Here is a 21491-nt window from a genome sequence, read left to right on the forward strand (position 1 = left end):
GCACAGTAATACCAAACCAGAATCGTGTTTTTAATACACTAAAAAATTTCTCCTACACGCATGTAAGCGATGGATAACTGTTATTACTGTTAAAAATGTACCTACGCATCAAGCTTCACAATATACGGGCCGTCTATTTGTCTAGTGCGTCAATGGGAAGAAGGAAGAAAATGCTGAGACAAAATTCTCATATATTAAAAGGTAAGGGATGACATTCTGTGCAACCTGATACAAATATTTCCCATCCAATTGGGAGACACATATAGCAATGCTAGTCTCCAGTTTCCCCTTCTACCTTAGGATAAATTCTACGACAAGTTACACAACATCTTAAATTGTCATTGGATTCTACATCCCCCTGAATCTTGTCCACGACGGACATTGCCATAGGCTGACAGTTCGAGAAGATCCATGTCACGACCTGCATTTCAAAGCAATACACTGTCACTTGCTACTAAATTAGTTTGAATTCATCGCTGGAAGAACTTCCACAAGATTCTGGGGTTTCTTGGGCTTACCTGAAACCCGACAATAAGAACTCTTCTGGATGAGCTCGGCTCTAGAAAACTCAGTCCGATTTCCTTTTGATCGATTGACTGTTGCCTACAATATGCAAGAGAAGATGCTTTTATTAAGAGTAAGATGTAACAAAGTAAAGTCAAGGCAAACGTCGGTTTCAATCATGATCTGAAATTTGAATGCAACTGTAGAGTGCCAGACTTCATATGAAAGGAAAATGAGACTTTGTGGAGATCGGTCTAAGTTGTTAAGAATCCTAAGATAACTCTAGTAGTGTAGGTATTTTGGCAGCCTTTTGAAGGTCAGCAATATAGAGTAGGAATCTACTGTGTGCTAACATCTACTGGTGAAGGGTTTCTATGGAATGGAGATACCACCCAAAATCAAGATACAAAAATCGTGTAATAGTCCAAGGTTCCAAAGAGGAAGGAAGTCCATACCTGTAAGACCTGGCAATTTTCGAGCGTACTTTGTCCTCCCTGAAATGTGAAAATAAAAAAGATTAATCCTCTCTCCGAAAGTAATTTCAGGGATCAGGAGCCTGGGGAAAACAAAATAAAGAATTACATGTTCAGCTATCAAGATTATCATATTAAATTGGGATGACACAGCAGCCCATTTCTGAACTCCTTGTTTCCTCTAACCAAGAGCAGCACAAAAGTCCACAGAACGAAACATCTTTGGTGTTGGTTTCCAGACTTTGTCACAAATTTGCGGCACCAAAACCAGTACATTTATGAGTTCACCATAACTTTTCAATCTGCACGAAACAGATTGCAGAACAACCTTCTTCTTGAAATGTGCTAAGTCGCTCCTTTTTCAAAACTAATGTCTCAGCCAATGCATATTCATCACTGGATTATCTTCTAGTGCACTGTCAATCGACTCAATCCTAATCATTTGGAGCCAAGTTGGTAAAAAATGCACCAGTGAATCAAGCCTGCATTACAGTCAGGTGAAATGATCTAGAAAATGGGATTGAATCTCAATATTCCTCAAAGGCCTAAACAAATCCTTCACCTATATTTGTATCACCATGATTAACCATATTCTATCACAGGCTAGTTTGAATTCACATAATTCCACAACACTAGTCATGCCACCCTGCCGCTCTCCACATCTATGGTCGCCATCTAATATGAAATTTGGGACCTCGTAGTCATTCTGCTCAATCAACTGCCATAACAACTAACAAGACTCCAGTTTACCTTACATGCATTTTCCATCAAAGGTGAGAAAAGCTTTCTACCTAAGCTTGTACTAGTACCTATCACCTCCAGTATCGTGCGTGCATATATTCAAGTAGCAGTTTCATATAACCATGTTCGCTTATATAATAAGCAACGGCTGACTACATAGCTACACAATAGCTCAACTTTGACAGCAGCATTACTAAATGTATGAAATTCAATAGCACAAGCATTTCCAAATTGCATCTTCTTTCCATACAGAATGCTAAAAATTCCACCCACAGAAATTATAAGATTCTATGGGAAAAGCCACCAAACAAAAAGCAAAGAAATTTGAATTTGTAAATATCAAATGCACCCCAAAAACAGAAACTCAATTTCCAAATCCAAAAGGAACCCACCTCACAAAACTCCAATCACAAACCAAACAAGCAATGCCCACAAACAAAACCACTCAAAAATCCATAAAAATGTGAAATTTAGAGAGAAAGAGAGGAATTTCACCTTGGAGTAAGGCACAATGTGATCATAATCATGACATAAGCAACCGGGGCAACCCACGAGCTTCCGAAAAATGGTGTTTCCGAGAGGGTCACGGCGCCACCGGTCCGGGTCTCGACCTTTGATCTTCTCCGCCTTGTCCCAGCACTGCTGCTTCACGCTGTACGGAAAGCTTCGTGGGTTGTTATTAAAAGAAGAAGAAGTCGCGAGCTCTTCTTCGAAGCGAGTAGTGGCAGTGACGTCGGTGACGACGAGGTCCCGATTGAGAAGAGCGGAGGCGCGAGGCTTCGGTGGGGAGCTGCTACGTCGTTCGAAACGGGCGGAGGGCGCGGCGGTTCGGTCCCTGAGTGGAGACGAAGGGCGGCTCCGCCTCTTTGGCTCTTTGCTCGGCCTCATCTTTTCTCAGATCTTTTCTCAGATTATCACAAAACTGGAAAATTTGGAAAATTAAGCCATCCGTAAATGTAAAAGACGATAATACCCCTTAATGTATTTGTGAATTGGTAGGATAGAAACGACGCTATCTATTAGGATTAATTACAGCTACATTCCTTAAAACTCGATTTCTTCTTACTTTATTCTATGAAACTCAAAATGTCTCTCATTTTGTCATGATATGTGAAGAAGTTGAGAACGTTATTATCATGGGAAATGTGAGTGAAGATGATGAGGATTTGTTCATTTTTATTTGTATTGTGTGTTTGTTTGTTTGCCACCCACTCACAATGGGTGAGGCGCCCTACTAACCCTAGTATGATAGGACATGTTTAATGTGACTTCACAAAAGCAGTGAATAAATTTCAAATATTATGCCTCACTTGATCATAGCTCAATCACTCATCAATCGTTTTAATGTCCTGCTTAGTTACAAGCCTACGCTACCAGACTCAATAGAATTTGGTCATTTTTACTTGGGAAGGAAGTTAGTGATGAACAGATTCAACGTCCATTGTTTTTTTAGTTTTGTCCTACAAAATCCCTTTACTAATATGGGTAATGAGTTCGATGACATTGTAAAGGGCTTTTGCCCCATTTTTTACCATCGAATTCTAAGAAGGTCTGATGATTTTTCGTCGGAGAAGATGGCGGGTCATATAAAATTCAGACTGAAATTTCGACCTTGGATATATTTTGGCTTCTTAACATTGTGCTCACAAGTCTTCTCTCGGCAAAAGAAGACTTGAGAGATTAATTTAACTTCTTTTTCACTCTTGAAATTTCTCTGCAATTTGGCTTTTCCTGCATGGGAATATGATGCATGCAAAGACCTGGAAATTTCCATGACGTAACGACTGATGCCCAATAAATTAACAAGGAAGAGACAAGTAGTAGCAAGTCAACAAACTTTCTCCGCAATTTTGTTTGAAATTTCCTTCACTTTATCAAAATTTCTTGGAAACTTAAAAGCAACTCTTTAGGTCTATATATTACAAACCTAACTCCGTTCTGCTTCCCACACTCAACTCTCAAGTCTCTCAACACTCCCAAGTCGTAATTAATTAAGTTACGAGCGGTTTAATTAAGCAATCTCTCTACTCTTTTATTTCTACTCGCTAGTTTTCTTCCCACCCACGACATGGAGAAGGCGATGAACGAAGGCATCGGATGCAGCCCTGTTTCACTTGTTGCACTTCTCTCAGTCCTAATCATTCTTAACTGGCTCATTGTACTGCACTTCCAATCGAATTTACGCTACTTGTTTTTATGTTTCCTTTGCGAAGTTATGCAGGTTAAGACCATTTTCCAAAGAAGTTGCACTGATGAGAAAGTATGTGATCACAAACCATCCAAAGGAGTTGAAACCAACTCTACAACAAGTTCTGATCAAGTCCCCTCGATTCATGCCGCAGAGATTAGTTACACTCGCGAAAATGTTGTAGATGGAAAAAAGAATCTGTGTTTAGGAGAACTAGGACTAGTGATGGAGAAACTAGAAACATTAAGTGAGGGGGAGGGAGGCTCGAAGGAGATTGCTAACTTGTTTGAGGAGGTCCCAAGCTTGGAGGAAGTAAAAGAAGCTTTTCATGTGTTTGATGAGAATGAGGATGGATTCATTGATGCCGGGGAGGTAAAGAAGGTTCTCTCTGTATTGGGTTTCGTTGAAGCTTCGGAAGTGGAATGCGAAAGGATGATCAAGTCGTTTGATGATAACGGAGATGGACGCATAGATTTCAATGAGTTTGTTAAGCTCATGGAGAACAGCTTCCGCTGAGTTACCAACATAAAATGTTCACAGATTTTGGTTAAATGAGTTGCTAAAGCCGCTCGCATCCTTCTCTTTCTTTCTTTCTTTCTTTCTTTCTTTCTTTCTTTCTTTCTTTCTTTCTTTCTTTCTTTCTTTCATTGTGTTAGTTTTAGGTGCCTTGTCAAAGCATTGAGTATGCCTTTAGGCTCTTATAAACGATTTAATTGCTTTCATGCGTGTCATTGTTGGCCTAGTTTTAGGTGCCTTGTCAAAGTTTGGAGTATGCCTTTAGGCTCTTATAAACAATTTAATTGCTTTCATGCGTGTCATTGTTGGCCAAGATCAACATATTGATTGTTTCGTAAGTATTCGTCGAGCTTGTTTGCTTGCACCGCAACAAGTAAACTGGACTTCCTATCAAGGATTGTTTCATGGAGGGGTTAAATCCATGTCAAGTTCTTTTTCATGCCTTGGTGACAAGGAATTTTATATTGATGCCAAGAGAAGACCACAAACTGATTAGAAGTGATCTAAGTCAGTTTGCAATCTTCGTTATGAATGTAAAAGCAGTAAGTGGAACAAAACAGAATATAAGTCAATGGATGAATGTAAAGAGCGTAAAGACTTGCTGAACATTAATCAAAAGCATAGTAAATTGCATAGAAATATAACAACTTGAAAATAAACAATTAATACAAGTAATCAGACAAAATTAAACCTATTCGGGCAAGTTTTACCTAGAGTCGGGCAAACTTGTCCACCGATAGGGGAAGTGCTAGTAAAGATAGAAAGTGTTTGTGGAAGAGATTTTAATACAAGAGATTGATAATACAAATAATGAGAGCTATAAAGGTAAAAGAGTGTCTGAAGTACAAAAGGAATTTGTAAAAGTAGGCTTGCAGAACTTTGAAGTCTTTTTGTATGTTGAGTTAAGTGTCCCTTTCTTCTTCCTTTATGCTCCCATTTATAGAACCGACTCTTCCTTCTAGAGTAAGTTTTTCTCTCTAAGTTCATTCCCTCTAATTTAAGTTACTGATGTGATGGTTGTTAGATGATGAGTTTTTCCTTGGTAATTCGAGCTTTTATCCTCTCAAAACTACGAGTTTGCAACTCTTTTCAAAAACTGGGCTGGGCACTATTCATTTTGTTGAGAACCCATTAAACTTTTACACTTAAATCCAGTGTTTCCGGATCAACTAGACTGTTGTTTTCACGTCCTAGTAAATATATGAAAACTGATCAAATTGGAGAGGTAGATAAGATTGAGCAGCAAACCAATTGCACTAGCACAAAATTTTTATCTCCAAAAGTAATTAAAGTCTCAAAACATAAAACTTCCAATAGCTACTATAGTTAACAAAACCGACCTCAACTAAGACAACCAAAGCTCAATAACCTGTAATGAAAATTAATGGTCAATAATTTTTCTTAACTTTCCGACGTGGGACAACACTCCACATCCTCGTACTGTTGCACTGACTCTGCAAAAAGTGATAATCTTTGTGCTTAAATTGGTAGTGAGAGTAGAGTTGCTAGTGAGAGTAGTTATCGTATAAAAGCGTAATGTACAACTTCGACGATGTAAAAAGGCTTTGTTGGTAAGAGTAGGTATTGTGTTGGAGCGTAATGTACAACAACTCCTATGAAGTGAAAAAGTTTCCAACAAACGAATGGGCCACCATCCGTTTTGTTGTCGAGGGTTGACAATTGGGTCGACAGTCTTTGGCCCAAATTTTCTTCATTCCCGCAAATGAACCTCTGTCGACTTTCAGCACCATTACTGTACCTGTCACTCTCTCTCTCTCTCTCCGCCGCAGGGGGCAGCTCGCCGGTGTCGTCGCCCCTGTTTTCGACCCGATAAAGGTAAGAGCTTTAGCCTTTGATTTCCATATTGTTAATTGTATGTTATTTTTTCCTTCCCAATTGACATAGTCCGATTGTGTGGCTAAGAAGAAACACAGATTCATCTTTTTGTTATCGTTTTTTATATAAAGATTTCGGAATTTATACTGTGAATGTGTGTGTGTGTGTGCGCGCGCGTGTATGTGTGTGTGTGTGTATATATATATAACTTGGTCAGAGGAGACATAAGCAAAACCCAGTTGCATGCTGTTACCCAATTTGTATTTGCAATCAAAGATGGAAGCTTTTCTGATGAATTTTTACTGTTTAATTAGGTAAAAAATGTTTAGTTTCATTTTCTGTGTGGTGATTTTTGTTTCTGTGGATGTGTTTTGATGGGTAGGATGGTTTCAATGACCATTCCTCAAGCAAGAAACATAGGGCTTCCATTCATGAACCTTGTCAGATTACAAGGAATTCCCATTCTCCAACAGCTTCATTTAGAGGAGCAACTGCTTCGGACCTCGTCCGATAATTGGTGCATTATAAATGATGGAACTAATGATCCCGCTATAGTCATGGGTGTTTCGGGGTAAGATGAGCTTCAACACTCCTTGTGACCTTGTTTAAGTTTGTAGGTTCTTTCCTTGACTACCATTACCGAGCTAGTAGCAAACACGTAGATGATGTTGTCGTGATCTGTCCAAGATACGAGTGTCATGCTTGGTCAATCGTAGACATATTTTCCAAATTACATGATTCTGGCTGTGCTCATTCTCTTAGGTTTGTGATTTTGTTATTTATTTAACTACTTTTTTGTATTGGAGATTGTAAAGGATCCGTGTGTGTTCTGCATAGAAAACCTGCAGAGCTTCTTGAAATTGATTTGGTGTTACGAGACCAGATTCCCGTCATTAGAAGGTTTACTGGAGGTGGTACTGTTACTGTTGATCAGAATACCCTATTTGTCACTTTCATATGCAACAAGGATGCGGTTCCTGGCTTGCAACCATATCCTCGACCTATAATGTCGTGGAGTAGCCTAGTATACAGCAAAGTGTTTGAAGGACTTGCTGATTTTCAGCTTCGTGAAAACGGTACCTTAACTAACCTTTTCTAACATTATTGGTGCTTTAGGCTTATAAGATTATGTGTTTATTGTGTTTATTACCCTGATTTGTTTTCTTTTTCTTACCTCTTTTGTTTCTTGCTATTTGGATTCGAATTTCTCGATGCAATTTGAGGTTCTTTATTTGATGTTTTCTGTGTGGTATCAAATGTTAGTTTTATGTTTGGACTGTGCCCTAATAACATAATTGGTCCTATCGGAATGTAGATTATGTATTTGGTAACCGCAAGTTTGGTGGGAATGCTCAATCTATTAGTAAAAACCGGTGGATCCACCACACTTCCTTTCTATGGGACTATGAGGTTAGGAACATGGCATACCTGAAGCATCCAAAACGGGTTCCTGAATATCGATTGGTATGTTATGTGTATCAATGTGTGTTTCAAATGTGCCTCAAAGAAAATCTCTGAATTTCACAGCTTAAATAGCCTATTAGTTTATTGCTTGTCATTGAGGCCTATATTTTGATGCTAATATGCTATCTATTTCCTTTGCAGGCAAGAGACCATTTAGAATTCATATGCCACATGAAAGACTACATCCCAAGATCAGTTTTTCTTGAGAAAACTGTTGAGGCAATCGGAACCCAATTCTCCGTGAGACCCGAACAGTCGGACACCATTGAAGCTACCTCGAATACGAAGTTTGTACCCTCAACTAGACTTTTGACAAGGCAGGAATTAGAGGAAGCAGCAGCTTTTGACTCTCAAGCTGAGAGAAATCTCACTCAATCATTGTCAATGTAATGAAAGTGTGAATGCTAAGAAAGACTTTTAAAAGTAGGACTCTCTGCCACCTTATGTTTTTGACGCAATGTTTTATAATGTTGGCACAAGAATTGACGTTAAACTGTGAGGTAGCACAGAGTCCATGGAGCTTCACACTGTTGAGGGAGTCTAGTTAGCATTTCTTTTTATTATTCATTAACAATTTTTCAATAAATGTAACCTTTTTTTCAATCAAAACAAATGTTATATACCTTTTTGGACAATGATTTATATGTCAGTCCATTTTTTTCTTGGAAATTTGCAATGCAAGTAAGTTTTTAAACACATGACCATCGGAGAACTTCAGTACACTTGGGATGCTATTTTCGTTATTACAAACTAATCACGTATTGCCACGTAGTATCTCAACATAATCACACATTTCATTATGAAATGCTAGTAATGCGTGATTGGCTTGGAATAACGCGGTATATGCAAGTTTCTCAACTCGACCAGCCTACCATGTTAACCACAAAGAGAGCCATGTAGGCTTTCTTGGTGGAGAAGCTTTTCGCATTCCCAACCCAAGATTTTTGTTGTTTTTTCCTCTTTTCATTCTCGGTGCCACTGCAAACTCACAAAGCGCACCGTTCATTACACCTCTCTCTCTCTCTCTCTCTCTCTCTCTCAACACACTCTGTCTCTCTCTGCCGCAGTAAATTTCTGGTGGTGGTTCTGCATATTTTAACGACCGAAATCACAGCTTGACCCGTCGTCTGCAAATTCGTAAGCTTTCAATCTTAACACCCCATTTCCTTCCTTCCCTCCATGTTACTCTGCTATTACTTTTTCTGGCTTCCCCTGTATTTGTTTTGAATTTCCCTTTTACCATATTCATAAAAATGTCACCTTTTCACATTGATTTTTAATATTTCTCATTTGGGTCCACGCTTTTGTGGATTTTTATTAAATTTTTTGTTGTTGATTTCGTGGATTATCATCTTTTGGGATTGCAGGCATTTGCTTGTATTTGTCATTAGGTGGTCGTTTTCTTTCTGGGATTTTAAGGTTTCACGAGATTGTCTGTTTCACGAGATTGTCTGCTTTTGTGATAAGTAGCCTCTGTTTTTCTGCACAAAACAATTAATTGTTCAGAATTGGGGTGGAATTTGTTTTTTTTTTGAATAAATGGTTATCAAGTTCTGGTTCCTGGGATGAAAGCTGCATTTGGAGAAGTGCTTTTTGTTGTGTAATTGAAGTGAGTCAATGTGCATTTCAACAAGAAACAAGAGTATTGAGAGATTTTCGCAGTTGCTCTTCGTAAGATTTTCGAGGGGTTTGCTTGTTGGATTGCAGGATGGGAAGGGTTAAGTTAAAGATAAAGAAACTAGAGAGCAGTGGGAACCGGCAGGTTACGTTTTCAAAACGGAGAAATGGGATCTTGAAGAAAGCTAAGGAGTTATCAATCTTATGCGATGTAGATATTGTCCTTCTCATGTTTTCCCCCACTGGAAGGCCTACATTATTCCAAGGGGAGCGCAGGTATTGTAAGCGGAAAGTTTACATTCGTTCTTTGATCACGATTTTGCAGACAACCTAGCAGTAAACTTTCTATATCATATGCTAATATAGCTCCTTTGCTTTCATGATAATTTTTCAGTAATATTGAAGAGATTATTTCAAAGTTTGCGCAATTAACTCCGCAGGAGAGGGCAAAGAGGTACTACAGTACTTGCAACGAGATTCTGACTTTCTCATTTTCTAGCTGATTTAGTTTGGATGGCATTACAGCTAACTATTTGTCCATTTGTCTTAACAGGAAATTGGAGAGCCTTGAAGTAAGACTTTCACAAATAGCATTTCAAACGGGAACATTTGTTTCTCTTGCTTTTGTTGTATCAATCGAAAACTAACTTATGTCACTTCATCCATTCTATACTTGTATTTTGGTGGTCTTTTTGTGGATATAGGTACTGAAGAAAACTTTTAAGAAGTTGGATCATGACGTTAACGTACAAGATTTCATGAGTTCAAGGTATGTGATTGTTTTTATCGAATTTGTCATTTCCTTTGAGTGAAACCTACGGGCATATCTGATGTGGCCCTTTTCTTAATGTTCTTTTTCCCTTCTGTTTCTTGCAGCTCTCAGACGGTTCAGGTATATATTCTTTACCACCAATACCAATACCAATTATAAATGCTTTTCGATTTCTTAGTTTAATTACGACGACTAATGTTTTGTGATAATTTGCCATTGGCAGGATCTGACTCATCAAGTAATGGTATTGCAAGCCCAACTTACAGAACTCCATAGGAGACTGAGGTGCACCTTTGGAGCTTTTGGTTGTTAAAGTATTGCCTTGTCTTTTTGGTCTTGATGGTCAAATTACTAGCATATTACATTGTGTATTTTAGACAATGTAAATTTGATATTAGGGCATTTCAAAGTATGAACTTGATATGATAAAGGAAACAAATAAGCAAAAGTGATTTAAGTTGCTTACGAGTGTAGTTTAGGGATTCACTGCCCAATTTGGGGATCAATTTGAGTCGTATTTGTGATTTTCATGTCATGGGTTGAGTTGCACATGCTGTATCCTAATAGCAACCAATATGTAGTATTCAACGGGTTGGCTAGTACACAGATAACTTGATGTGTTAGACCTTAGCAACCCTAAGAAAATTGTATAAAAACTCTTTTTTCTTTAATTTTCTTGTGTGTTCTTGGTTATATTATTTTTCTCTTGACCTGTTTTCCTATTAAAATTTTCATTGAATTTACAAATGAATATCGGATTCCAATATGTATGAATTTACAAATGAATATCGGATTCCAATATGTATTGATCAGTAAGGTATATGCATATAAAGAATCCATGTGATAATCAAGCTGTTGCCACTTTTTCAGCTTATGGAGTGACCCAGATAAGGTTGACAATCTTGAGCAGCTTCGGCAGATGGAAGACATGCTTAAGGAATCAATCAACCGAACACGTCTGCATAAGGTATCATTTTGTTTTTCAAGTTACAGTAGTTGCACAATAAATTCTAAGGCTTATGCTGTGAAAGAAGAAACAACGAGGGCTTTACAGTTTTGTATACCAAACAGCTGAAAAGTAATGATGAAGTATGAACAGTGATATATGGCTTTGGTTGATTTTGGTGTCATGGTGAGTTTAAGAAGCCATGGCTTACCTGATCCGCCTACGCTGCTACTTTGTCTACCTGCTTTGATAGCAACTTATGAGGGGGTGGCTACTGAATCGATGCTAATATTTGATAACTAAACTTGTTAGGAAAATTTGGGAAAACACCAACTAACATCACTAGATTGCACAAACCAGGTAATATATACTTTAGCTGATGAAGAATTAATTCTCTCTCTCTCTCTCTCTCTCTCTCTCTCTCACACATCTAATCTGAAGCTTTATTTTTGTGTATCAAAGTTTCAAAATGGAATGCCTTCATCTTTCTTAGTTGGTGGTTCGCAAGAAACTCAACCTATAACTTGGCTTTTCAATAGCGACAATCAGCACATGATATTACCGAATGAGCAGAACTATCTGCCACATAGGTTAGTTTACTGCTGTTATGCATCTACCATTGGATATGCCAAAGAGCCTAATGCCTGAGAACTTTCTTTCTGATAAATTACTGATGCTATGATTCTCTCTCTCTCTCTCTCTCTCTAGAGGTGTGGAGTGCTCAACAAATACCACAGTTCCACATTATATTAATTACTTTGGCACTGGGACTAGCACTAGCTCTAGCACCGGAAAACAATCTGAGGCTGGTGATCCATTACAGCTAGATACTATGGGACAAATTTCTAATATGGAAGGAGGCGGTGGCTTCAATGAGTTTGACATTAATGCTTGTTTAAGTACGGAATCTGGTGAGCATTATGCGTATCCAACATATTGTAGTTCTAATGTGCCAGACGATAAGAAAGTGAAGCCGGGGAATGAAATGAACGTACCAGCAAATCCAGTGGATTATCAACTAAGTAGCAACTTTGAACTGCCAAGATCCTTGTATGAAAATGATCATCATGCTTGGCTTTCTTCGCCTGGCCCTAGCGGCATTGCTGTGTACAAGGAGAATACCTACCAGCCGGTGAGCATTCCTTCCATCGATGTTTTTCATTCTGTTTTGGCAAGCTATGAAATAACGGATAAATTATTGGTCTTTGTATATTATCATTCCATTGATGCCTTGCGGCTCTTTGTTTTCGTATCTTGTAGCAACCAAACGTGAGATTGTAGCTGACAAAATCAGGGAAGGATTTACAGGCGCCACACACCGTGCAAATGATGTGAGTTGTGAAATGTTAACAGTTATCTAAGATATGTATTGATGCTAATAGGCTACTTGGGGCATAGATTAAATCTGTATATATACTGTACAAGACATATAGGATCAGAGTTCATCTGTATACTAACATGGTTGGGTTCCTTAGAGCAACCACCACTTTTGTAAATTATTACTCATAGAAAATGAAAGCAAACATGATGGATTTCTTGAGCTATTTTTGTGATTTATATTATGTTAGCACACAAACGAGCAATTTCTAATCCAGCGAGTCTTGGCAAGGGAAAGGTGGTTCCTTTGTGATCAAAAGGTTACGGGTTCAAGTCATGGAAACAACCTCTTTGCAAAGCAAGGTTAAGGCTGCATAGGATAGATGTTCCTCCCCCGACCTTCGCAAAGTGGAGAGCCTTGTTGGCTTAGGGTCGCTCTCTTAAACACAATTGAGCAATTTCTAATCCAGTCTAAATTACGAGGAAAGAGATTTGAACTTGGGTGTAGATGGAGCACACGTTTAACGATAATGATAATATTCACTGCCACCATGGTTCCTGTACACTGGTAAAACCTTTGTCTACATTGATGCTCACCTTCCCAATCACTCAAAGACCATTAATTCATTGTTACAAACTAAATAAAAACAGATCTTCCATCTTTTCTGCTTTTGCAATCGATCTAGGAGCCGCTTAGGGTTTGGACAATGGTGTTGTGCCATGGATCTGAGAGGTGCTGCAACAGGTTGTCGAACGGCCCCTTTCCGGTCACATTGTGTTGAACCACAAACCCGAGGAAGGCCAACATTGCCAGTCTCCCTGCATAACACATTTCAAACAACATATTAGACCTTGTTTCAAACATAAAAGCAAACGTGGGTTAGGCTAGTTGGTCGGGGCAGTGTGTACGCCCCTTGGTAGTGACATCAAATGCTTACCATTGGCAAGTTCCTTCTCCTTGGCCTCGAGAGTGGGTTCGAAGTTGAGGGGGTTGAAGATGCCACCTGGGTAGCCCACCTCACCTGGGGGCAAGCTGTATTGCTTGAAGATGGGGTCTTGGTTCACACTTCCCGGGTTCTTGATGTCTTGCCACCGTCTGATCTCGACGTAGTGGAACAAGATGAACTCGATCACGAAGAGGGTGGACGAAGAAGCGAAGTACTCGGCCTTTCCGGCATCATACCATTTGGGAACGTTAAGGATCCCAATGCTGGTGAACACTTCAGGCAATAGCATCCCAACAACGCCCAACATTGCCCATCTGCCATTGACAAGCTCAGCTTGGATATACCACCTTAAGTTCTCTGGGTCCTCAGCAAGTGCCAGAGGATCAAATCCATTGTCACCAGGAAGGCTGCCCACAAAAACATATCTTAGTCAATCAATGTTTTTTCCCCAGTCGAAATATTTGTAGGACTTTTTTATCGGTCATCTAAAAAAGTCGTCATGCACTCCTTTAAAAAAATTAAGTTGTAATTGGAGATGTGTATAATGGTTATTTTAGAGTGTGAATAATTATATTGTTGGTGTAAACGCGAAATTTTTAACATACCTGCCGGTGAGGTAGTCTGGTGAAGGCAAGCCAGGTAACCACTCACCCTTCTTAGCCTCAACTTTAAAAGAAGCAGGAGGAGAAGCCATAGGCCTAAAAGCCACTTCCCTATTTAACTTACTAGAAGAACCCGAAAGGAACCTCGATTTCGAGTTGACGCATGGCCGGAAAACGGCGGCCGAGGCCTGAGTTGTGACTGTTGCCATTGTTTTCCCCACCTGAATTATGGTCAAGAAAATGGATTTTCCGGCAGGGATGGGGAGTTGGTGGTGTAGAGGAATAGAAGGGTATGGTTGTAAAGGAACATGTAATGGTGTGATGTGAGTCCATGGCTTTGTATATTTGATGCCAAATTGTCAATGGGGGTCTTGTGGAGGTTGTTCTTTGATGGAATTTGACCGTTGGTTTGCAAGATTTTTATGATCCAACGGTGTAGATGTGCTTGTGGTTTGAGATTGGCCAATGGGAAGTCCTTGGACCTTATCTTTTTATCTTTAGGGTTGTATCCATACAGAGAGAGGATCCTCGCTGGATTCTCTTTGTGAGAATTTTGGGATCCTTCAATCACATTCCTTGATCATACATCGTACGATCAGTTTTCGTCAGGTATTGTTTATATTTAATTTTAAAGAAAAAAATTTACAATAATTTCTGAACGTACAATGTACGATGAACGAATGTGATTTGAGAATTTCCAAAATCCTCAAAAAAAAATCTGACAAAGATCCTCACTCGTATCCACAAATCTATATTTTTGTTGCTGTTGGCTGAAATGAGCTGTGGGTTCCACTTTTGGGCCACGTATGAAGATTTTTTTTTAACGGGATATCGATGTGGGATTCTGAATCCTTGGATATGATGATTGGATCTCCTTCCACGTGGAATCTGAGGGAGCCTATAGTTGCATGACAAGTGGCTGACTCAAACTACATCTTAGCTAGTGACTTGGTGCAGCTTCACCTCAATTGCGTTGCATTGTCGACAATTTAAAACATGTGTTGTGTGTTATTGATTCGGGATATATGATGATGCCCTAAACGTGTAGGATAAGTTTTTTTTTCATGTAAAATGTGATTCATTTAGTTACAAATGCACATTTAATTAGATCGGTGTGGTATTACTTAATTACTCTTAATTTATGTACACAATTCAAACAAGTAAAAATTTTAATCAAAAATGAAATTTAGACGACATTAACAAACAATGTCTTGTATGAAAACACGAATTTATGTTTGTGCGTATTCTCTTTTTAATTTGGATATGAAATTATTAGTGAAGCTCAAAAGCCGTAGACAGTTTAATTTTAACTCAACGTGACATTGAGTCGGAATTTGATAATCGATATAACGGTGAAATTTTAGGAAACTATGTCAACATATAGCTCTTGGAGAGGAGAACTTAATCATTAGTTTTCCACTTAAACCATGAGACAGACATATGCAGCCAAGGATGATTACAATGGCTTATGGGGTAGTAAAGAAGCCTTGACATTTACATATACGTCTTCACATCAATAAAACATTTCCAATTGAAATTTCAGGTACATTTTGAGAAGTTAACAGACAATAAAAATGTGAAAATTAGACAAAACGACCTATCTCATTCAAGATTTAACTATAAAAAAAAACCTTATGATTAGCTCAAGTGGTGTGAGGGAGGGAGTTTGGACTCTTGCAATAGCAGGAGTCACGACTGCTATCAAAATTAACTGTTATCGATAATTTGGATAGAACAAGACTTTGCTCGCCCTATCTATGCTCGTGCTCGTAGGTAGGGACATATCTATGTGACTTGCTAGGCTTGCTTGCCCATTTCTTGCTGTAAAAGCAAACCCACCGTTGTAGTTAACTAGTTTTTAGCACTGAGAACATACAAACATCTAATCTAGTACTGATCAAGTCACATAAAAGCAGTTAGTACTCATTAACAGAAATATAAAAAACGCAATATGTGAAGACGGTGGAGAAAGAGAAAAAAGTTACTGAAACTAGTATTTGGAGTGTCTAAGGCACATGCCTCCTCCGGAGAAATTTTTAGGTGTTCTCGTCACCCCACATCACTATCACATTTGGTGTACTCATCCAATCAGGGGATGCCACGTTTCCCATTAAAGTGTTTGTTTAATTGATTTTCTTAAAAAATAAATCAGAAAGATTCTTTAATGGGAAACGTGTCATCCCCTGATTGGATGGGTACACTAAGCGTCCATGGTGATGTGGGGTGACGGGAACACCTAAAAATTTCTCCTCCGTTAGAGTGAAGTCAAGTCGCATGCGTCGCCTTATCTCTAGCAGGCTCTGAGCACATACCTAGTAAAAGTATATGTGATCAGTTTCGAAAACACACTATGCAAGCCGTCAAAAGAGCAAAAAGGTTGTCTAAAATCAAAAGAGATAGTAGCCCACTTCAAAGTCCACGTTTAGGCTTGGGCTGTAGCCGAAGTCTGATGGTTAACAAAGAGAGGGGTTATAGATTTTTAGCCCAAGATGTGTAATCGACAAGTTTTATGAACAAAACCATTGCTCTGATTAAACTTATTTAATCACGACAAGTTTTAATTGCACGTATTATCGTAACTTTGAATATCACCTTGTTAAAACACGCAAAAATTGTTATGAAGCGGAAATTTCACTCATAGACAATGGCGAAGCCACGTGAGAGCGAGGAGTGGCGGACGCCACTCCCCTCGTCGGAAAACATGACTGGAGCGTTGGTTCAGCCCCTCCCCTCGCCCAAAAACCCAGCTGGTTTGGCCCGCTGCTGCTGTCGGTGATATGGTTCTGATCGTGTGATGCGGCGCTGCCCTGTTGGTTTGGTTCTGGCTTTTTGAAATTTGGTTTTAATTTTTTCTTAAAATACCCAAACCAAATGACGTCGGTTAGACTTCGGGTTTGAAAAAAATAAATAAAACGATGCGGTTTGTGTGAAAGTGTGGTGCCAATTAGAGATTGAGGTGAGGGATTGTGGGGACCGCCTGATGAAATTCAAGCACGCCACGATTTGTACTTAGAATGAAGATAATCAATTTTTTACTTTGGTCTCATCTAAAAAGAAAACTATAAGAAAATAAATACAAAAAAGTTAACATAAAATCAAATAGAAATTTACAAGACATCATTTTTATTTAAACCAGAAAAAAATATGAAATTTTATATTTCATTTGTAAATTTTCTATGCTAAGTGGTAAAGGTTTTCGATGAAAATTGACTATCCTATCAAATATGGGTGGAAGACTTGAGTGTTAGAGAATGAGTCTTGTCAAAATCAACTGTAACTCCAAAGGATACGAATTAATATTGTAACTTGATTCTGATTGTATCTATATAGGATAAGATTTTTACTTGTGCACCAGGCATAAACGTTGTATAAATATAAGCTTTTGTGTTATGAATCATTCAGAATATATTTTCTATATTAGGGTTTAGAGTGTCAATTGAAAGTGAAATTTTTTTGATAAAGAAATTCAGTGGAAGATAACAATGCATTACAAGATGGTTGCGATGTCATGCCTAAAGATATATAATTATGACTAATCATTGTGATTTTTTTACATGGATACTATACCATGTTTGATCTTCAAGACCTCGGACTTATGGCGACCTCAAATTTTTTACATAGGTACTACCGTGTTTTCATGACATGAAACTTCGTTGATAATAATTGAAATTTATTTGTATTGATAGATTATGAACAAAATTAATATTGTCTACCATTTTAAAAGAATTTGATTGTCTACATTTTTTTTAACCTTGTACGCTTTTAAATTTTGCCCCTCCTCCCGACAATTTCTGGCTTCGCCACTGCTCATAGATAGAATGAATGCAAAATTCAAGCAACTACTTTCATCCTCTTGAAGAGAGGACAACTTTATTTTACTAAAATCTTACAAGATAAAACGCATTACAACATAATTGAACCAAACCACACGGGCATCTAAGTAACCTAAAAAAACCCGGCGGGTGGTTTTCTGCCCACCGCTGCCGAAATCTCTGCCTTCCCCTTCCAAAAGAGAGGAGAGCAAAGAAGCACAATAACCCTCATAACTTAATTTGAAATGATAAAAGAGCCCTCTTAATATAAGCCCTTCTCAGGTTTGACTCTAAACACTAAGTTTCATTAACTGTGGCTAAACCCTAAACAAACGTAATTATAATTTGTTTAAAGTTTATGGTGTTGTTTAGAACTGTAGGCCGCTGAATGTTTGGCCAAAGGTCCAGCCGGCAGGAACAACGTTGTTGGAGATGATCGTGCGGCCGTCGCTGGTTGTGACCTTGAATGAGAGGCTCTGGCCGTTGAGGAAAGAGTTGCTCTGCCAGTTTTGGCCCCAGTTCCTTGACATGGGTTGCCAGCCAGTTCTTGACCCTTTGATGGAAACTGCATGAACATCACCAGCACCTCCAACGTTTGTGATCAGCACTAAATTAAAGTATGAGTGACCGTTGATTGTGAATCTGATACCTCCTTTCTTTAAGCAAGGCACCCTGCAAATTTAGAACAAGAAGTTATCAGTCAAAGAAGGAGATAAAGTTTTTGGGTGTGACGGTCAGGCTATCAAATACTTTAAGTAATTTACGTGTTATAATATAAACGGACAACATAATTAATACATTATGATATAATACTAGCTACTAGTAGATTGCTATAATCACGTGACGATATTACGGTGGCATAACGTTGAGAGGGGTAGTTTAACATTTAAGAAATTGGAAAAGCTGACGTTTGTTAAATTAGTTGGATGGTAAATTGTCAGAAAAAAAAAAACATTTGTGTTATCTGTGAACACCCCTAAGAATTTAAAGGGTGTATGTGCAATTTTCCCTTCGAAATTTTTTATTAAATTTCCAAACAGTCCCTACAAGAGTTGAGTCTTGAAACATAAAACAAGCCAAGCCTGAACTGCATACCTTCTGTAAGACACAGGCACAATTCCAGCTCGGTATTGAGCAATCTGCTGGAAGATGGGCTGGGCGAGATCGAAGTGGTGCTGCGGCGGGTTGCACCAACCGCCGGCATTGTTCGGAAGGGCATTGTTTGGCGGGCAGAAATTGGTCGCCGTGACCATAATAGAGCCCGGAAGACACCATTTGGGGTCACTCACACACCTTATCTCAAAACAAGCCCCGCAGCTCAGCCCATTGTTGAACAGTGCTGTGCTCAGAGCTGCCGTGTTAGTTCCATACCCTTGGCTATACAGATTTCCATAGCCACAAGCCCCACCTGCAATTTAGATACATTGAAAGAAAGTTAAGAGGGTATTAAAGAACAGACTGTCGATATGGTCTAACAAAATGTACCAACATGTTGTTGACGTAATTATTGATATATGTATGTTATTTTTAACGTCCTGCAATGTTTACACACCCATTGTTCCGGACGCATCACCTCCGCCATAGAAAGTGGCATGTGCATCAACCCAACCACCGTCACCTCCTCCATATCCACAAGCAAAAGAGCTCAAAGAAAGAAGACCCACCAAGAGAAAGCCAAGAATTGCCATGTTTTTTCCTGCACAGCAACCTTGTACTTGTTTTTGAAGCAGAAACACCACTTTCGGTAGTGTCAGAAAAGAGAAAGAAGCAAAAGAGGCTTTGTGTTTGTGAGTTGTGAGGAGAAGTGGAGGGGGTGAGGTGGGGGATAAATAGATGCTTGGAGTTGGATGGAAAGGGCAACGTCACACCAACTAAAGTTTTCAGGTGTGGGGACCTTGAACCGCCAAGTGCAAGCGGTTTTATGTATGTGTCTGAAACCAAAGCAAACTTTTTCTTCAAACCACGTGGTTTTGGAGCCATTCACATTTCTGTGTGTGTTGGTGTTGGTGAGTTAAAATTCATATAGATTCAAAGACTGAACTAGGGTTCACGACCCCAAAGTGGTTTTTGCAATTTGTACTGAAGGTACCGTTACAGAACTGTCATGCCCACTACACTTCATCAATCACTTTTACTAATTTACGTGTTATGACATGTATGAACGAAAAAAAATTACCTTAAACATGATCGCTTAAATGACGATATTCCGAACTAATACTGTACTCTAAGTCTGAGATGACACAATGACATCCTAAAGGATTTAGTACGCAAGTGTTTCTAGCTAGACGTGTAAACAACATGGGCGATATATATGTTATGAACCTCGGATATATTACGCATGTCACAACTTAAGTGACTAGGTGAACACCATGCAAATGAGTTAGAGTCACACTGAAAAAATTACTCCTATTGGAATAGTGCATGTGTAAGTCGTAATAACGACCATTAATTGTATCTATCATTTACTACACCGTTGCAGCAAACTGAGTCTTTTCGTTGCAGTTTGCCTTTTCCTCTGTTTTCTTTTAGCAGCAGCTTCAGCCTCTTTAGCCAAGAGGAAAACGCATGCAGATGCATCAAATGGTCCCGTGCCGTTAATGTCCAGTCCAAAAAGGTAAAGAAGGACTAATGCGGCTAAAGTGTTTATCATAAATAGTTTACTTTGAATAATCTACAAATACAAAGTTAAGATAAGTAACTAGCTGGTCGATATCCCAAATTTCTAACCATCTTTCAGTCCATGTCCAATTAAAAGCATGTTGAAATTAACTACCTATTAATAAAGTATATATCTTTTACTTATTCCGTATGCATGGTTGTTGAATGTGGATGAATTCACACATACACATCATTTATTTGAGAACATTGTTTTGCTCTTTACAGTTAATGAATTATTTTTTATTACCTGTAAATTTGAGGTTTACACTTATATTGAAATGGCTAATTAAAGATATAAAAGAAAAAAAATGAACATGTCAAATTGTGAGTTTTCGCAAGAAGAAAAAAAAGATTGAAGCAAGTCTCTGAATTTTTGTCTATTTGAAGGTTTGGTCATTGAGTATAAAATATTAAAATGTGTGAGTATTAGTCCTTAAGTGTATAGACAACATCTCTAATTAAGGGAAAGTTCATAGACTAGTTTTTTAATTTTCTCTAAACAGACAGAGAAATTACTTTTTCATATTTAATTATTTTTTTCTTTCACAGTTCATCTTTTTTTTTTAATTCTTCTTTGATTAATTAATACTAAAAAGTAAATGATACTAAGGGAGTCAAATATTTCATTCAATCCCATGAACATGAGTAGCTAGGACTGCCTATAGGCTTTAGGTAAAGAACTGAACTTTTGGTAACATGCATGGAAATATTTGGAAAACTCGATAATTTTCAGACCGACAAATGGCGAAATAAAACATGTTATGGCTGTCGAGTGTTGACTCTATGACCAATATATATTTTCAAACCTAATAAATCAAATGAGAAAATTTGACCTAGTTATTGTGCTTGGGGTATCTCAAATGCAGAAACCTCATTCAATGTTATCGGTTTGACACTTTAGTTATATATAGACACTTGGACTTGGAGTGCACATGGATGATGAGAAAAAATGATTCTTTATCTTTTTATTTTTCTTATAACGTGGATGATGAAATGTTTGTAATGTTGATAAGCAGGGCTCATCAGTCTGTTACATATCACGATCGATCGTAGAACAAAGGGAGTTGATGACGGATAGGGAGAGAGAGAGAGAGAGGG

At 38.4% G+C, this 21491-nt stretch overlaps 6 protein-coding genes across 7 annotated transcripts; 3 read left to right on the forward strand and 3 right to left on the reverse strand.

Moving 5' to 3' along the window:
- Positions 1–171: 171 nt before the first annotated feature.
- LOC126627526 (uncharacterized) lies at positions 172–2648 on the reverse strand. The gene is made up of 4 exons (XM_050297112.1): positions 2214–2648; positions 960–998; positions 519–603; positions 172–421 (listed from the first exon to the last, which is right to left on the reverse strand). Exons 1-4 carry the CDS (start codon positions 2604–2606, stop codon positions 339–341), a joined length of 600 nt encoding a protein of 199 aa, XP_050153069.1. The 5' UTR covers positions 2607–2648; the 3' UTR covers positions 172–338.
- Positions 2649–3695: 1047 nt separating this feature from the next.
- Positions 3696–4715, forward strand: LOC126627228 (probable calcium-binding protein CML47). Its single transcript, XM_050296680.1, has one exon. The coding sequence runs from the start codon at positions 3787–3789 to the stop codon at positions 4420–4422; it is 636 nt and encodes a 211-aa protein (XP_050152637.1). The 5' UTR covers positions 3696–3786; the 3' UTR covers positions 4423–4715.
- A 1347-nt stretch (positions 4716–6062) lies between these two features.
- On the forward strand, positions 6063–8391 carry LOC126626510 (putative lipoate-protein ligase A). The gene is made up of 5 exons (XM_050295862.1): positions 6063–6258; positions 6641–6829; positions 7096–7334; positions 7574–7722; positions 7864–8391. Exons 2-5 carry the CDS (start codon positions 6642–6644, stop codon positions 8110–8112), a joined length of 825 nt encoding a protein of 274 aa, XP_050151819.1. The 5' UTR covers positions 6063–6258; position 6641; the 3' UTR covers positions 8113–8391.
- Positions 8392–8598: 207 nt separating this feature from the next.
- On the forward strand, positions 8599–12601 carry LOC126626508 (agamous-like MADS-box protein AGL65). Of its 2 annotated transcripts, XM_050295860.1 has the most exons (12): positions 8600–8859; positions 9430–9615; positions 9734–9793; positions 9893–9911; positions 10044–10108; positions 10216–10231; positions 10335–10396; positions 10982–11078; positions 11370–11417; positions 11520–11647; positions 11766–12189; positions 12318–12601. In XM_050295860.1, the coding sequence occupies exons 2-12, from the start codon at positions 9431–9433 to the stop codon at positions 12336–12338; spliced, it is 1125 nt and encodes a 374-aa protein (XP_050151817.1). In that variant the 5' UTR covers positions 8600–8859; position 9430; the 3' UTR covers positions 12339–12601. The 2 variants fall into 2 exon arrangements, with proteins under 2 accessions (XP_050151818.1, XP_050151817.1); XM_050295861.1 differs by lacking the exon at positions 11370–11417 and having other exon boundaries at positions 8599–8859.
- A 293-nt stretch (positions 12602–12894) lies between these two features.
- Positions 12895–14242, reverse strand: LOC126626511 (chlorophyll a-b binding protein P4, chloroplastic). Its single transcript, XM_050295863.1, has 3 exons — positions 13927–14242; positions 13313–13728; positions 12895–13193 (listed from the first exon to the last, which is right to left on the reverse strand). Exons 1-3 carry the CDS (start codon positions 14130–14132, stop codon positions 13057–13059), a joined length of 759 nt encoding a protein of 252 aa, XP_050151820.1. The 5' UTR covers positions 14133–14242; the 3' UTR covers positions 12895–13056.
- A 3511-nt stretch (positions 14243–17753) lies between these two features.
- LOC126625219 (expansin-A1-like) lies at positions 17754–19520 on the reverse strand. The gene is made up of 3 exons (XM_050294307.1): positions 19288–19520; positions 18831–19143; positions 17754–18407 (listed from the first exon to the last, which is right to left on the reverse strand). The coding sequence occupies exons 1-3, from the start codon at positions 19421–19423 to the stop codon at positions 18104–18106; spliced, it is 753 nt and encodes a 250-aa protein (XP_050150264.1). The 5' UTR covers positions 19424–19520; the 3' UTR covers positions 17754–18103.
- Between the last annotated feature and the right edge of the window lie 1971 nt (positions 19521–21491).

The sequence above is a fragment of the Malus sylvestris genome, chromosome 6 (genome assembly GCF_916048215.2).
Source record: "Malus sylvestris chromosome 6, drMalSylv7.2, whole genome shotgun sequence".
Taxonomy (NCBI): domain Eukaryota; kingdom Viridiplantae; phylum Streptophyta; class Magnoliopsida; order Rosales; family Rosaceae; genus Malus; species Malus sylvestris.

Coding starts and splice junctions, on each gene's coding strand:
- LOC126627526 (XM_050297112.1), bottom strand. CDS start 2,606: ATGAGGCCGAGCAAAGAGCCAAAGAGGCGGAGCCGCCCTTCGTCTCCA. Junction 999..2,213: donor ACATTGTGCCTTACTCCAAG/GTGAAATTCCTC, acceptor TTCACATTTCAG/GGAGGACAAAGTACGCTCGA. Junction 422..518: donor TTCTTATTGTCGGGTTTCAG/GTAAGCCCAAGA, acceptor TTTGAAATGCAG/GTCGTGACATGGATCTTCTC.
- LOC126627228 (XM_050296680.1), top strand. CDS start 3,787: ATGGAGAAGGCGATGAACGAAGGCATCGGATGCAGCCCTGTTTCACTT.
- LOC126626510 (XM_050295862.1), top strand. CDS start 6,642: ATGGTTTCAATGACCATTCCTCAAGCAAGAAACATAGGGCTTCCATTC. Junction 6,830..7,095: donor ATAGTCATGGGTGTTTCGGG/GTAAGATGAGCT, acceptor TGTTCTGCATAG/AAAACCTGCAGAGCTTCTTG. Junction 7,335..7,573: donor TTTTCAGCTTCGTGAAAACG/GTACCTTAACTA, acceptor ATCGGAATGTAG/ATTATGTATTTGGTAACCGC.
- LOC126626508 (XM_050295860.1), top strand. CDS start 9,431: ATGGGAAGGGTTAAGTTAAAGATAAAGAAACTAGAGAGCAGTGGGAAC. Junction 9,616..9,733: donor TTATTCCAAGGGGAGCGCAG/GTATTGTAAGCG, acceptor ATAATTTTTCAG/TAATATTGAAGAGATTATTT. Junction 11,418..11,519: donor CACTAGATTGCACAAACCAG/GTAATATATACT, acceptor TGTGTATCAAAG/TTTCAAAATGGAATGCCTTC.
- LOC126626511 (XM_050295863.1), bottom strand. CDS start 14,132: ATGGCAACAGTCACAACTCAGGCCTCGGCCGCCGTTTTCCGGCCATGC. Junction 13,729..13,926: donor CCAGACTACCTCACCGGCAG/GTATGTTAAAAA, acceptor TTTTGTGGGCAG/CCTTCCTGGTGACAATGGAT. Junction 13,194..13,312: donor GGAGAAGGAACTTGCCAATG/GTAAGCATTTGA, acceptor TGTGTTATGCAG/GGAGACTGGCAATGTTGGCC.
- LOC126625219 (XM_050294307.1), bottom strand. CDS start 19,423: ATGGCAATTCTTGGCTTTCTCTTGGTGGGTCTTCTTTCTTTGAGCTCT. Junction 19,144..19,287: donor TGATGCGTCCGGAACAATGG/GTGTGTAAACAT, acceptor TCTAAATTGCAG/GTGGGGCTTGTGGCTATGGA. Junction 18,408..18,830: donor GTGCCTGTGTCTTACAGAAG/GTATGCAGTTCA, acceptor CTAAATTTGCAG/GGTGCCTTGCTTAAAGAAAG.